The sequence below is a fragment of the Eschrichtius robustus genome, chromosome 2 (genome assembly GCF_028021215.1).
Source record: "Eschrichtius robustus isolate mEscRob2 chromosome 2, mEscRob2.pri, whole genome shotgun sequence".
Lineage (NCBI taxonomy): Eukaryota > Metazoa > Chordata > Mammalia > Artiodactyla > Eschrichtiidae > Eschrichtius > Eschrichtius robustus.
The window spans coordinates 8,565,077-8,581,584 of record NC_090825.1 but is presented as its reverse complement, the minus strand read 5'-3'; the positions used below and the strand labels follow the sequence as shown (position 1 = coordinate 8,581,584).

The 16,508-nt window shown below is 45.0% G+C and overlaps 1 protein-coding gene across 1 annotated transcript; it reads left to right on the top strand.

Moving 5' to 3' along the window:
- The first annotated feature begins 59 nt into the window (after positions 1-59).
- ATPSCKMT (ATP synthase c subunit lysine N-methyltransferase) lies at positions 60-16,307 on the top strand. Its single transcript, XM_068535138.1, has 6 exons — positions 60-327; positions 5,892-6,181; positions 7,334-7,402; positions 7,728-7,865; positions 9,316-9,366; positions 15,943-16,307. Exons 1-6 carry the CDS (start codon positions 315-317, stop codon positions 16,111-16,113), a joined length of 732 nt encoding a protein of 243 aa, XP_068391239.1. The 5' UTR covers positions 60-314; the 3' UTR covers positions 16,114-16,307.
- Positions 16,308-16,508: the final 201 nt, after the last annotated feature.

Sequence of the window (16,508 nt, the reverse complement as noted above, 5' to 3'; positions counted from 1 at the left end):
GAGACTTATTTCTCACTAGAGACTAGCTTAACGCCGGACAGTACCTTCTGGAATCAGCGGCCTTCGGAAACTTCTATCATCCAGGAAGCTGTGGGGGGAAGTTGGAAGACACGGACGGGAACTTGAGAACCCACAAGCCAGGAGTAGATAGAAGTTCAACATTTATTAAAGCTATAAAATTGACTATTTCTTGACAGTGGTTCCCAACGAGGAGCTCATTTACTTAGAGCATTATTTTCTCCCTCCTTCCCACCCCGGCTCCGAGAAGATGGTAGAGCCCACTTCCTTTTTTCAAAACTACCGGAGATCTCGCGATGGAGGGAGGAGGTGAGTGCGGCCGGGCGCGGGCGCGGCGTGGGCCTCCTGGGCCTGGTGGTCAGTCAGCCGGGATGTCAGCGATGCCGCAGGTCCGTGTCGGCGCGGCGGGACGGGGAGCCGCGGGGCCGCTGCTCGGGCTCGAGGTCTGGGGTTCCGTGCTCAGTGCTTGTGCCTGCGGCGCGTGCCTGTGCTGGTCCTGGTATCTGGCCACCAGGAACTGTTCTCAGCGCTTCAGGGCGAATAACTCACTTAATCGGGAACGATCTTCTGGGATGTGGGCACTGGAGTCACACTGTCCGGGTGGGGATCACAGCTCTGCCACTTACTAGCTGTGTCTTTGGGGAAGTGACTTGTCTGCAAAAATGGCAATAATAACAGTAGCATCTCTGTTTACGGCTGCTTTACGGATTCAGGGAGAACAGTGCCTGGTCCCTAGCAAGCTCTGTTTGTTTGTATTATGTGTTTGTTAAAGAGATTTGTTTGTATTTGTGTTTGTTAAGGAGATCACCGTTTTGCACGAATACTCCAGTAACTTGCCCAGAGTTTCCCAGCTAGTAAGAAGCAAAATGGCCTGGCCTTGCGCTAAGAGTCCCACTCTGAAGCCCTGCGTTGTGCTGCCTCTGAAAGATCTTTTCCTGGCAACCCTGTCTAAGTAATGCCAGGTCCTCTGAATCCCGTCTGCTGCTTTTTCTTCGGAGTGCTGATCACGTCGTAATACTTTCTAGGCTTAGACTTATTTGTTATGGGTTTCCGGTCTCCCTGCACTCCAGCTGCTGTAGAATTGGGACTAACCCTGCTGTATCATTCCTAGCCTTTATCGGCTGCTCAGATGTTGAAATGAATGCGTGGGTTATAACATTTAACCGTGGCCTGAAAGTTAAGAACTGGCTTCGTCACCGGATGGTTGGTGGTGATCATTTAACCTCTCCTGATGCTTGGCCCACTTCAGTGATGCTCCGAGGACATTTTGGCTTTTGGTCTCAATTCACTTTGGCTTGGCCAATTCAGTGTTTCCTCATTCACAGTGATGAATCCTGCAATCCATTTGGTTCATTAGATTGTCCTGAAGTATAAGAAATGTCTAATGATGTCCCCTATGCAGTTTATTTCCTGTCAAAACGTGGAAAAAAAGTTTTTTTCTAATGTCAGTACATTCTGTATTTCAAAAAGACACAATGACGTTAGACCAGTACAAGAAAGGCTTCTTAAGGGACAAAATAATATACGTTAAAGGGACATAAAATATATGCTGTAGTTTTTCAGCTTGTATGTATGTGCAAGTACACAGTGAACAGCCCTAAAATATTGTGACGTTCAAATATAAACCCCACTTTAAACAAACGGCAGGTCCCAATCCCCAAAAGGCCTGTCCTTTCTTCCTGGCCTTTTTCCTTTGGCTTGAACTTGGATAAGAACCCTGTACCTTTTTGTGCCTCTGTCACTGCCTCTAGCATTGGCTGACCCAAATCTGTCACTGAAAATTAAGATTTTCAACCATTATCAGAAGTCAGTAACTAGGCAAGCCTGGAGACAACAGAAGTTCACTTTTTTGGGTCATTTACTTTCAACAACTGGCTCCCTCCAAGTGCTCAAAAATAGCCAGTGGTCCCCACAGCTCTCATATAAAGGAATGCTGCCATGTTCAAAAGAGCACATGTGACAGAAATCTTGTGTCATTTATATGACAGTAAGTAGACTGAATCTAACATGTTCCATCCAGAGGATTAGACATTTGTAGAAGCAGTCTTGATTTTAGTTTTGAATCTTTAAGGATTGCTTTTCAGTGATAAAAATCAATACATTTTTTACTGAACGGACATAGCAATATTTTGGTTATATATATTGGATTTACATAGTAACTTCTTCAAAAGCTCATGCAAATTTTTGTGATGTTGAAAGACTTTTGCAGACTAAAAACTTGACACAGAAGATTGAGTGATTTCATCAAGGGATACACTGCTGCCAGTGTTGACTTTCTTAAAAACACAAATACTGTAGTGCTTTTGCTCAAAAAGTTTCATCCCAGTGCATAAGAATAAAGTACATGTTTAACCTGGCGTTCAAGGGCTCCTCTCTCCTTCCTGTTTTATCTCCCACCCTGTGCTCACCAAACTGCTCTCCCGCCTTCCATGCCTTGGTTCCAAGGCGTCCGTCCTTTTGAGAATGTCCCTTTTCTAATGCAGGCATCCTCTGCTTTTTGAAAATGAACTTTACACCACTTTGCTTTTGTGAAAAACCTACATTAGCCCCAGTTTTCCCAAACTGAAAGGAGTGCAGAGAAGGTTTTTGCTTTCATGACAAAAGGGGAAAAGGGAACGCAGCGTGCTGAGTTAGTTTTGCAGGGAGCTGTCCTGGAGGCAGTGTGCACCCCGGCAGCGGGAGCAGCCCCGCCAGGCTCCTTCCCCAGGAACCACACTCAGCATCCAGCCGCCGCAGCCCTGAGCTGTGTCTGGGGGCATCCGTGCTTCACCTAGATTTATTTTGCTTTAAGCCGTTTGGCTTACGAAAGATTTCATGGAAACGCTTTGCTTTTGGACAGCGGGGGAAACCTGTACCCTCACGCCCCGCTCAGATTCTGTTTCTGCCGACACCTCCCCGGTTCCATCATTGGGATCAGTCTTTCCTCCACCTCCTCTCGTATTCCCATGGCATTTGGTACACGTTAGAGCATCTCTCACAACCTGCCTTGTAACTGTCTCCACTGGGCCCCCACCACTCACTCAGGCTAATGGGGGCCCGGAAGACCAGGAGGTCTTCATCGCATCTTTTGCTGATTAAGTTGAAGGGCCTGTGTGTACACAGGTGAAACAGAGTTTGGGTCATCTGACTCGTGTTGGTCTAATCAACTCCCTATCGGCTTACGCTGACTAGAGAAACAGTCCATCAACAGACAAATGGATAAACAAAATGTGGGCTAGCCATACAGTGGAATATTACGTATTTGGCCATAAGAAGGAATAAAGTGCTGATACATGGTACAACATGGATGAATCTTGAGAACTTTATGCTAAGTGAAAAGTCACAAAAACAACATACTATATGATTTCATTCATGAAAGTCTGCTTTCTTTAGAGACAGAAGGCAGATTTGTGACTGCTTAAGGCCAGAGGGTGAGGGGGAGGATGGGGGGTGATGGCTAAAGCATAAGGGGTTCCTTCCGGAAGTAATGAAAAAGTTCTGAATTTAACTATGGTGATGGTTGCACATATCTGAATCTACTAAGAACCTTTGAATTGTACACATCAAATGGGCAAATTGTATGATATATGAATTACATCTCAATAAAGCTGTCAAAAATTATTGAGCCCCCCCCCCGCCCCCCGTGATAGTATTGAGAGTAATAATAATAGTGGCCAGTAGTCATCACTTTCTCTCTCGGGCTGCGCTAAGGGCTTTATATGCATTGTTGATTTAACTGACCCAATAACTCTGTAAGGATAGTATTATCTTAGAATCTTACAGGCAAGGAAACAGCCTTAGCAACAGCTTAACTAGTGCCACACAACCTGTTCAGTTCTGAGGCTCCAGAGTTGTGTGGCTGGAATCTTCCTAACCACTGTCCTCTACAAGTGCAATGCCTGCAGGAGGATTTTACACAAGGCATGACAGATGTGCCTTGACTTTAAAAAAAAAAAAATCAGATGCACTTCTATTAGCATGTAAGTTCATACAATGCTGAAAAGTATAAATGAGAATGTATTTAAAACTCTTGCTTTCTATCAAGCACAGTCACTTTCCTAAACTTTACTTTTACTTCACCTCCATCGCCTGCATCAGCAGTAGACTTTTGTTGTTGTGTCTGAACTGGTTTTCCTCCCCGACACTAGTTGTAAAACTCACTTTAGGGGACCTCGGGCATCAACAACAAAGCTGCACCGAGCGGGAGATGCTGAGGTGGGTCCGCGCCTCCCCCTACCCCCCCCCCCCACCCCCCAAGCGGTGACTCACAGCCGTGGGCCAGCTTCTGGCGTGTCCTGTGTTCACATTTGGACCTCACCACACTTGTGACAGATGACCACATCTCACAGGTATGGTAGGCGGAAATAGGTCCGTGTTTGAATCCCCGGACCCTGTGAGGATGCTACCTGGGGAGCGAGTTGGCAGATGTGGTTAAGTTAAGGACCTTGATGTGGGGGAATTATCCTGGCTTGTCTGGGTGGGCCAGTGTGTTCACAAGGAGAGGATTCCTTTCCTATAAAGGAAAGGGGGGCAGAGCTGTCAGAGGAGGTGTCGCGATGGAAGCAGAGGTTGAGCGATGTGGGACCAGTGGCCGAGGAATGCGGGTGGCCCATCCTACCCTAGAGCTTCCAGAAGGAACACAGCACAGCCAGCCTATCTCAGACATCTGACCTCCAGAACTGTACGTTAATAAATGCGTGTTGTTTTAATCCACCAACTTTGTGGTAATTTCTTAACAGCAGCAGCAGGAGACTAACCCAGTGGGCCTTTTGTACGGCTTACTGACGCCAAAACTATGAACACTAATGTCTTCGAATGATAAGGCTCTGTTGTCGCCCCTCCTCTCACTCTCCTTTTTCCTACAGATTCCTGTGGTTTTGATCTTAGCGCTCCAGTGAGATCGAGAGCTGGTTCAGGGCAGCAATGGTCTTGTTCCCTGTGGGGTTCAAGTGCTGGGCGCTGTTCTGAGTGGTCTTCCTGTATCCCCTTGTTTCATCCTCACAAGGATCCCATGATCCTCACCTTACAGAGGAGGAGACTGGGGTTCAGAGAGGTGAAGGGTCACAGCTCTCAGTGAGGGGCGGAGCCAGGGTCCTGACCTTGGCAGCCTCTGCAGCTGTGCCCTTTGCTCTGTGCTGTGTTCATCATTAATCCATTTAGAAATTAATTTCAAGTCAGTTTCAACTTAAAAAACTTGAGATCCTATTAGGAATACCTTCTAAAGGATAAAACTCAACAGGAGGTTATGTAAGTTACCATTTGTTTCCTCTGTAATCAGTGACTAGAGTTTGCTTTATTCTGTACTTGTGATAGCATTGAAATGCTTATTTTATTTTTTTTCTTTGTGGATCTGCTTTAAAAATCTCCTTATTACCATATTTAGTAAAACCTGAATTTTGTCTCCTGTTACTTCAGAATTTGTACAACTGGATTATTGTTGCCTGACCAATTTTGATGTAGAATACTTTCATCCTATTTGAAATAGGGTAATAATCAGACATTTTCATGCTTATTTCTTTATGGGGCTTTGTTCTGAACCATAAAAATATGGAGTACATAGTTAATATTTGAATTAATGGATACTGATTCATAAAATACCAAATAGATTGGAACACATTGTTTTCTAAGGTTGATGCCTAGAAAAAAAACCAATATGTTGGAAAGAAAAGGTTTTAGTCTTCCATGAGTATTGAATAATTTTCTGTAAAACACTTTAGTTGCTGGACTCTAGAACTCATTGTGGACTTCTACATTTGTAATTTAAATTGCACTGAGCAAAATTATCCTTTAAAAAGCATGAGTTTATTTGTCAATAATAATTGTAAAAAAAAAAACACTACCTTGGATTTCTGATTTGGTGCTACATATATCTTTTCTGCTTGCTCTCAATCCAGGGACACCCCCAGAAACACTTAAAGAAGAAAGGCAGTCAGGATGTGTTCCACCTACAAGTCTTGAGGGCAACAGTTTGAAGAAAAGCAATTGGGGGTTCTTATTTACTGGCATTGTTGGGGGGACGCTGGTGGCCGTGTACGCCGTGGCCACACCGTTTATAACACCAGCCCTCCGAAGAATCTGTTTGCCTTTTGTACCTGCAACTGCAAAGCAGATTGAAAATGTTGTGAAAATGTTGCGATGCAGGAGAGGACCCCTGGTAGACATCGGTAGCGGCGACGGGCGTATCGTGAGTTATGCGAAGATGTTTTAAGGTTTATGTTTTTTTAGGTTTTAAGGTTTAAAATTTCTGTTTCACAGTTCTTGTGAGGCTTATGCAAAGACTTGCTAAATTGACAGCTTAATAAAGTAGTCATTTAATTTTGTGTTTGTTTGGCTGGACTTCTAAGCCCTCCAGCGGGATTTTGGAATTTATTTTTCTCAGATTTAATTTTTCTTAAAGGCGAAAGTGCACTGTAGATCTGCCAGGTAAAAAGGAACAATTAATTTGTAATTATGAAATTGTCCATTAAAAAACTTAGGCAGTAGAGGTAGCATAACCAGAAGAAACATGTTAAGTCATGTAGTTTGTTTTACATTTTTTGCATCACAAATGCTTCTACATTTACCTGTATTTATACAAGTATCATAATTCCTGTGTGGTAATATTGAGTTAAATAGGGAAGAGCCAATGTGTTGAGCCCCACTTCTCCAAAAATCAGACTTTCAGTGACTTCAGCTCACTGTGACCCCAGCTGGGAACCTATAAATAAAGACTCAAAGCCACTGACTGGCCAACGGTGTCCCTCGCTGGGCAAGGTGGCGCCATCTTCAGGCCCCCACCCGGATGATGAGCAGAAAGTGAGGATAGCAGAAGTATAGGCTCGTGTTCTGGAAACATTTAGTGTGGAAACCAGCAGGGTACAGCACCTTTCACTGTCCCTGCAGACGTGGACCCTGCAGTTCCATGGTAGTGACCTGGAATAATCAGCAAGAGTGACTTGTTTTGAAGAAATCAGGAGATGTATATATTAACTAGGAGGACATTTTAAAATCCAGATATGAACGCTTTACATCTCTGGATGGTCTCTTTCTGGTTTCTAAGAAAATGGCAGAGGGGCGACACTGTAGTTACTTGGGAAATTGCCGTAGATGGGACAGTTCCTTCAGGGCTGCTCCCTTGAACAGTGGTGGCAGAACAGGGTGAGCAGAGACCCCAGCCCAGCCCACCGTCCCTCTCACCTTTGGAGGCGGGGGGCATTTGGCACTTGACTTTATTCTGACTCGTTCCATTTTGCTTTTACCTGTTGTCGATTTTGAGCGAACCATCTTTAAATACCAAGGAAATGTGTAATTAATGGCAGGTTCCTCACTGACCGGTTGTTCTCCTTGCGTGTTACAGCCAGTTCACAAGGCGGGCTCCAGGCTCGCTCAGTTCGCCTGCTGCTGTCCGTCAGTGATGGAAGAGAAGGCAGGTTTTCACAAACTTTTTGTCAGCCCTTCCTGGGGTGGGCCAGTCCAGAATGAATTAGGCAGCTGTCCAAAGCAAGCCTGTCTGTTCTGATGCTCAAGGTGAAATCTTTGACAGAAAAATAAGAAAACTGAGTTTAAATGGACGGGCATTACGTTGTCCACAAAGCTATTGTAACTTCAGAGCTCCACCTTTAAATGGTGTCTTGAATAAACACCTTTTGATTGGATGTTTTATGATTATAGACCATAAATAGGAAGTTTTCATATGATTTGACCATGTGAGTTGATGTTTTTCTTATTTTGAATATGGCCTCTCTCCACAGGTAATAGCAGCTGCAAAGGAAGGATTCACAGCTGTGGGTTATGAATTAAACCCCTGGCTCGTCTGGTACTCCAGATACTGCGCTCGGCGGGAAGGGGTGCAGGCATCGGCCAAGTTTTACATCTCAGACTTGTGGAAGGTAAGTAAGGCAGAGGATGGTGCTAGGAAACTCCACCCCCAAACTTTATAGTTCATGATTAGTATGACTGAAAACTGAAGATGTATTAAAAGAAGAAGAAATATAAGTGTATATTTCAGCATAATGAAATGTGAACAGCTTTTAAATTGATACATTTTACAAATCAACCCTACTTTGGAGTAGAAACTTCAGGTTTATAACTTATAGGTCATGTGAATACTAACATTTTGTTTAGTCAATTAAGAAAGTTCTCATTTCTATTTATTATGCAGTGATAAGATTTTGATCTCTTTTGGAAGTCTTATACATCGTAATATAGGCATTAACTTGTTAATGTCATTCTTGGTAAATAGGGGTGTGTGTGTGTGTTTGTGTGTATGTGTGAGTGTGTTTATGTGTGTGTATGTGTGTGTGAATGTGTGTATGTGTTTATGTGAGTGTGTGTGAATGTGTATGTGTGTGTGTTTATGTGTTAGTGTGTATATGTGTGTTTGTATATGTGTGTGTATGTGTGTTTGTGTGTATATGTGTGTATGTGTGTTAGACTGTGTGTGTGAGTGTATGTGTGAGTGTGTGTGTAAGTGTGTGTATGTGTGTGTGAGTGTGTGTGTATGTGTATACATACCTAGAGAGAGACAGAGATGGTGCAGGAGAAAAGAAGGGATCCACCAACCATGCTGTCATGGTTCCTTCATGTCTTCATAAAGCACAAGATATTTCCAAGTTTACTTGTTCTCTAAAAAGTGCCCTGTAATTTTGCTTTAGGAATGCTCCATAAAATGCTTTTTCTTAAATAAGAATTTCCTGTTGTAATATTGTCATCAGTAGCTTATAAAAATTCACTCGAGTTTTGCTTGCATTGTTTTTATTCTGTACATACGTAAATGATCTCTCCATAGAGTAAATAAAACTTTTACTGGGCACTAAGAATTTTGACTGGTGAAGCACTTTTCCCCCCAGTTTTCCAGCTAAAGACCATTTTATTGCATTTTTTACTTAGTATTTAGAGAAGAGGAGGGGGACTAGAATTCTAAGGATGGCACAACAGGAAACACAGGTGGTTCTGAAACCCCTTGAGCTCTTGCTAAGCTCGTTTGGTAGAGAGTGGAGTAGAAAGTGGGCCAGGGGTGCGGACGGCCCGGGCTACCTGGATGAGCACCTGTGGTCACTGGATGAGTCGCTGCCTTCCTGACAGTTGACCCCGGGCGGCCCTGCATGGAGTGGCTCTGCAGGTGAGATGAGCTAACTTACGGGAAACTTTTGGAAAACTGTAACAGATGAACTAACACGGGTGAAAGTGTGAACGTGGGAAATCTTAAAAAGGGCCGCTCTTTGCGAAAAACCCACTGTTGGGTGAAATGGGAAATTGCTACTCATTTTGAAATAAAACTTAAACTAACGTTTGGCTTTCAAAAATTAATCTGTGAATTGTTTTCTCCCTCCCCTTTAGGTCACTTTTTCGCAGTACTCAAATGTTGTTATCTTTGGTGTGCCCCAGATGGTGAGTACGCACTCTGCTGCCCCCTGCGTGTTTGGTTCTAGGTTATGAGGGGGCTTCCAGCCCGAACAGACCACCTGTCTCTGGCCTGCTCCCCCATGTGCAAAATGACAGCCTCCCGAGAGTCTGAGGGAACATCGGATTTTAGATCATTGGTTTAACAAAGTACTTCAGGGCCCTAGAAGATTAATCATAAAAGATCCAGTCTTGTAGTTTAAAACTTTTGCTTCAGATAAAGGTCTCAATGATCTACCTAAGCCCTAAAAATTGCAGTCTGAAAACTGCTTTATGAGCTCCTGGTGTCTAATATGGGTGGAGATTTTCACATTCGCTCACTTATATTCTGCTGAAATCACTTGGGAAAGTTCAGGGGATGTTCCCTTTGAGTTGATCATTCCTTGGATTTTGCAGTGAGATGATTTTCGGGGTGGGTGAGCGTTGGCTAGTTTCAGTTGACCTCGGTTGACTGACTTGTATTGAACTCTGACTCTGTACTTTCGCAAGTGAAAATGCTGCAGCATCAGACTGAAAATGATCCTAAATTTAGCCTTTGGAAAGGTGACCAGAATGGGATGCTTTCGTTGCAATTGTTGATTTACAGACCATAGAAAGAAATCCCCCTTCACTTTTCAAAATATGTAATTGTAGCCATAATAATCTTGGTAAAATTGGATGTTTGCTGAAATGCCACTGTATGACTGATATGGTTTTTAACTAAAAAAAAAAAGAAATTTACTTTTTTTGTTGTTATGCCTTCTTATTCGTACCCTAATTTTTGTTTAAGATGTCTCAACGCTGGAGAAGTTTTGTCTTACTATTAGGACTTTCAGTGCAATGCCATTTTCTTTAAAAAGTCTATTTAGAAGTGCTTTTGTTAGATATCCTTGAAAGTGGCAGGAGTATATATGTTCGTAATTCTTAGCAAGCCTAAAATTAAGATGAAACCTTCGCATCTACACTTCTGTTATAGAAATGAAAAGAGGTAGAAAGGCATGATCCCTGGTTATTAAAAAAAAGAAAAAAAACTATTTAGGATCATAGAACTGCTATGGAATTTGATGGTTATTTCCTACTTATTGTGAAGTTTGGGCATTCTTTTAGAATAATTAGCATTTTGGGGCAAATAACTTTAATTTGAAATCTGTACTTTCTGAAAACAGAAAGTTGGTATTTATTCCTCGCTGTCTCGAGAGGCCCCGTGGCGGCTGCAGCAGCTGTGTCCCACTAGGGGGCAGCAGTGGCCTTTGCTGGCCTCCAGCTCCTTGCGCTTCTCACCACGTTTGCAGTCAGTTTTGGGAACTGTTCACTCAAGGGAAATAAGAGTCTGTTATTTTGATGAATACTGTTACGATTATCGTCCATTCTTCTGTACACGGAGAAATCTTAAATAAGGAACTTGCAGCATTTCATTGTTCCCAGAAAAAGGGAGCAGGTGAAATACACAAAGCACCCACGTTCCCTGGGATAAGAGGGATTCAGCCAACTTGGAGTCTTCCATGCAGGGGGATCGATCGGGGTGCAGGGCCCAGGTGGCTTCTGTGGGTCTGGGGGCCCCGGTTTCCGGGTGGAGGGCCCTGCTTTCCCCCTTGTCCAGCTTTGCCTACGTGGAGGCAGTGAGGGGAGGGGAGTGCTCCTGGGGGACTCAGGGGGCCGGTCGGCCCTCGGCGGGTCGTGTGAGCGCTGGAAAGTTCTTCAACCCGTCTGGGCCCCATCATGCCATCTTCTGTCAATAGAATGCATTTCCCTGGCCAGTTTCCTGGCAGTGGCTCGGTGGCTGGACAAAGCCAGCATGGCAGGAAAGGTTTCCACTGGCGACTGAAGCACACGTAGGCTGTGAGAAGCCGGGGGACGCTTCGGGAGCTTCAGAGGGAGGGGCCCTGGTGTTATTCCTCCTCACTGTGCTCCTGGTGCCGGGCTGGTGCCTCCTAGCAGCGCTGTGCAGGGGTAGCTCAGATGAGAGCGGCCCTGACCTTTCATCCGGGGTGTGTGTCCGGCGTAACAGGAGTGAGGGTGCCGGTGGACCTGGCAGGCCACTGCTAGGATGGTAAACAGCCGCACTTAACACAAGCTCATGCCCCGAGAGTGTCTTTTCGGAACGTGGGGCAGATCGGTTGTGTCCTTGTTGAAAACCCTTCTGTGACTTCTTGCTGCTTGAAAGCAGTGAGGGTTCGGCCTGGCCCGCCACGTGGCCCGAGTGGCCCTGCTTCCGCCAGCCCTCCGCACCCCAGCTCCATCCTTCTCTTGGCCCTTAAACCGCACTGTGTGGGGCTGTGTCCTTCCCTCTGACTTCAGTGCCCCCAGCTCTGGGCCTGGCTAGGGAGCGTCTGCTCAGCACTCGCAGGTCGGATGTCTTTTCCTTCGAGGAGCCGTCGCTGATCACCATGTGAGACAAGCCCCAACGCCCCCGACTTCCAGAGCCCTTTGCTCTCTCTGAGGACATATGGCCGCACGTTTCCGTGTGTGATGGCTTTGGTGCTGTCGGCCATGGGCGCCGCGCACTGAGCTCAGGAGCAGGGCGGGCCTGTCGTCCTCGCTGCCAGACCTCCAGCTCAGCAGCACCCGGCCCCGTGATGGCCCCGGAAACGTGTGTCAAACGAATGGATGAATATCGTGTAAACATACCCATTAAGTACACTTTTCCAGTGGGCTGTTAAGTTTCGTAACTTCAAAGGATGACTCCTTTAATTTTAGTTACGAATCCTGTTATGACTTGATGAATGAAAATACTATCATCATGTTCTGATCAAGAAACATGATTCACGACCGAATCATTTATCATTCATTCATTCATTCAACAAGTGTTTATTCAGGGCCCACTAAGCACCAGACCCTGTTCCGCTCACTTGGAACACTTTAGTGGATGAAAAAGAAAAACATCCCCGCCCCAAGGTGTTTATATGCTAGTGGGGAGAGCAGATATTCAGTGAGATGTCTGTGCACTGACGGAATATGTCGTGCGATAAAAGGGGGTCAGTGCCGTGGGGCTAACTGAAGCGAGAGAGGGACGGGGCAGAGATTGTCCTGAAAAGGGGACCCGTGGAGGCGAGGGGGGAGCCCTGTGGCCGGCTGGTCGGGAAGAGCGGTCCAGGCAGAGGAACAGCCACTGCGAAGGCAAAGGCGCTGAGGGGTGTGTGCCTGCAGGTCCCAGGAGCAGCAGGGAGGTGGGTGCGAGGAAGGGAGGAGGAAGGGAGGAGGGGAGCGGGGGGGGGGGGGGAGGGGGGAGGTGAGGTCCGAGAGGAGATGGGGGTTGGGTGGGAAGGACACAGGCTGCCATGGAGAGCAGACGGGGAGGAGCCAGGGCACGGGGTATGAGCTCTGGCAGGCCTCCGGGCCATCGATGGAGCAGCTGGGGAGAGGTGGTCCAATTCTGGATGCGTCGTGAGGAGAGAACCAACAGGGTGAGCAGGCAGATCCAGTCGGGGGCGTGAGAGAAGGAGGAGCCCAGGGCGCCCCGAGGTGTTTGGCCTGAGCTGCTGGAGTTTGCTGAGCCGGAAAGGTGCAGGCATAGTGCGCAGGGGTGGGAGGGGAGGTTAGGAATTCCACGTGGCACGTGCAGTCTGGGACGCGTGTGGGTACGTCAGGTGGGCGGCAGTGGACGCCAGGAGTCTGGGGTGCGGGAGGGAGGCCTCGTGGGGCATTAGTGCCAGGAGTTGAAGCCGACGAGTGGCTGAGGTCACCTGGGGAGGGGCCGGAGCCGTGTAAGGCCTGAGCCCTGGCCCCCAGCAAAGGACTCGAGAGGAGGAGGAGGAGGGGGAGGGGGAGGGGGAAGGAGGAGGAGGAGGGGGAGGGGGAGGAGGAGGAGGAAAGCGGGTGTGCGCGTGGGTTACCCCAGAAGCCGAGAGAAGCCCGTTCCAGGGAGGAGTGACCAAGCGGCTCGGAGCTGCGGGTGCACTTGGCTAATGTGTCTTACGCCTTTGAGCTGGTTTCAACTTACGTTTAAAGTTTTGAAGATGTAATTAGAATACGATAAGTTCGTGTCACTTTGAAACGTGTAATTGTATGAATAATTTTGAATTTCATTAGGCGGACAGGGCACATCACGGCTTCTCTTTGTGTATGATATCAAGACCCAGGTTTGTTGCATATTTTTGTGTAATTTAGTCAGTTAATTTCTTATGATTGAAATAGTGCCTTTCATTTGTAGGTTTATCTTGACTTAGCATATGACAGTCATTTTGAAATAAAAGGTCTGTAAAAGAGAAAAGAAGAATGGTAATGTGAATAAATTTATAATTGTCCTTTCTGTGAACAAAATTACCATAAGAAACGTCTGATATTTTGGAAAAACACATATTGTCCTATTCTTTGCTTATTTAATTTTTTCCTTCAAGGAACAAAACTTTTCCTTTTTTTTTATTTTTTAAAAAAGCAAAAGCAGTCTTTTACTAGCTGTTAAAAGAGTGGAAATATTCCATCCTTAATGGAATTTATTCTTTGTTATCTTGGTATTGATTCTAATGAAGAATCAGAATTCTGGCTCACTGCAGCCATAGGTCATGTAGAGGAGTTTTTCCAAACCTTTCTTTAAAGATACATAGGTGAGGAATAAAATCTTCCTAGAAGCCCTATTGATTTGTTCATCTTGATTTAATTGATTACTTTTAAAGGGAGTAGGTTTTGCTCAGATCTTGGTTTCTAAATATCATTTCTCACTCAGAGGAACCAGGAATGTTTGAGAAATGGCTGATCCCAGGGCTGAGGAAGGGAAGATAGAAAAGCCTGGAACATTTTGTTGAGCCCGAATAGCAGGAGGTGCTCAGAATGTTTGATGGGGCACATCCACAGGAGAGGGAAGCCAGCTTGAGGGAGCTCCCAGTGGCCAAGCTGGGACGATTTGTGTGCTAGAATAAACAAGGACGATGGTGGGTTGTAATCCATTGAGTGAAGTGAGAATCTAGGAGTTCACACTTACAGTGATGGAGAGACAGAGGGGAAAGCTATTCCTCGACGTTCTGACTGTCGATCTGGGAGGAAGGATGGAATTAGCAAATTGCCACTTTCAATCCTCACAGTAAAGCTTGACTCAGGCAGAATCATCAGGAATGCTGCGTCGAGTGGGGGCAGCTGGATGAGTAACAGGACATTTGCATCTTCTCAAGGCGTCTCCCCGCACTTGCTTACCCATTGTAAAGGAGCAGTAGTAACCACACTGTGCAGACACCAGAAAGCTCCTTGACCGAGCGGTACGTCACCCTCAAAGCAGGAGGACCCCGTGGGCTCGGGACCGTGGAGCCCTGCGAAGTTCACAGCCCGGCTCGTGGGGCGTTGCCAAGGACGCACGCGCCAAGTCATCATGAGCGCGTGTCAGAGGGACGCCCGGTAAATAACTGGCCTGTGTTCTTAAAGGAGGTTATTGTCGTGAGAGACTAAAGGAGGCTGAGGAGCCATTACAGCTCCATGCAGCGTGGGAGCCCGGCTGTGGGACAATGTGAAGGACATTACTGGGACATTTGACAAAATTGGGATGCTATTGGAATTATTATTACTGGAATACAATGTTAAACTTCCTGAATTTGATAACTGTGCTGGGGCTCTTTCTTAGAAAACAGCGAAGTACCAAGGAGTAAAGGGCCATGTTGTATGCGACCTGTTCTCAAGTGGTTTAGAAAAAATGTTCAGAGAGAGGGGAAGAGAGCAATAAGACAAACTGTTAAAAATTGGTGAACCTGGGTAAGGAATACAGGAGTTCTTTGCTCTATTCTTGCAACTTTTCTATAAATTTGAAATTATTCCAAAATAACAAATTAAAGGAATAAAGTAGAAAAGATGTTTTTAGGAGGTGAAGGTGGTAATATAATTTTAGGACCTGAAGATAAAATTTTAAGCAGCTGTTAATTTGCTGATGTAATTACAATGTCAGTACTCTTAGCAAGCAGTAAAACTCCTCCTTCACAGATAGATTAGTAAGAAAATTATGCAAAAGTGATAAATAAGAGGATTTTATTTTTTATAAGTTATGTTGACTATCAAGAAATTAATTATCAGTGTGTTATGGATGCATTTTTAAAAACTATGAAATATTTCATCATATTTCAAGTTGGTAGAATGTGTATATTTTTTCATGGTCTAATTATACCATTTTTTGTTGATTTTAGGTGCTGTTGATTTTAAGATGTACCATTGCTGTTGGGAAAGAAAAAAAAATGTTGCCAATTATAATTCTAAGACAATGTCAATTGTAAGATGTATCCTGATTTCAGACATGTTAAAAATGTGGAAAAAGATAAGTAATTGAGACAGGGTAGATTGAAATGTTTAGGCAGGTAAATAATTTAAGGCTGCTTCTCACATTAATTACTGCCACATCATGATTTTAGTCAGGAAGGTGGAACTCTGTGGGACACATCTGCTATAAATGGCAAATTTTATAATTGATACTAGAATATTCTTATAACTGTTGTTCATGTGACTTCTGTATTTTAACGGATTATTTGATGATGTATTTATGCCCCGGAGTGATCTTTTTACAATCAGTAATTTTGCACAGGTTTTTTTCAGGGATGCAGATACAAAAGGACATTGAGAAATCATTTCCTCCGACTACCCGCTCACTGAAATGGTGGCTGTCGTTCTCCACAGATGCCGCAGTTGGAGAAGAAGCTTGAGCTTGAACTTGAGGACGAGGCTAGAGTCATTGCTTGCCGGTTCCCCTTCCCACACTGGACCCCGGCCCAGGTCACGGGGGAGGGGATAGACACCGTGTGGGCCTACGATGCCAGTTCTTTCAGGAGGAGTAAGAAAAGGCCCTGAAGATCCGTGCATTTCCAGTTGGTCGTTCAAATATAAACTTTATCCAGAGAGTTTTCTGAAGTGTTGGGGGTCTTTGATTTTACAGAGACTTAAGACTGTGTCTTCAGCAAAGAGTATATTTTTCCTTGTTATGGAATGAGAAATTATGATCGCTTTCCTTAACTTTTGGAGAAAATAAACCGAAGTTGAGAACAGCAAGTAGATTTCAAGCCCCTTTCATGGTGGGTTCAAAACAAATGTGCTTACTGCTTTTCATGCACTCAAGTGTGTGAAGATATGGATGAGCTGTGGTCATGTTGATGGGTGGGAGAGATGTCAGCAACTCTTCACATTATAAAGAGCATGCTTTAATGCCACAGATGAGAAGAAGCAATTTAAAAAGAGGGAATGCGTTT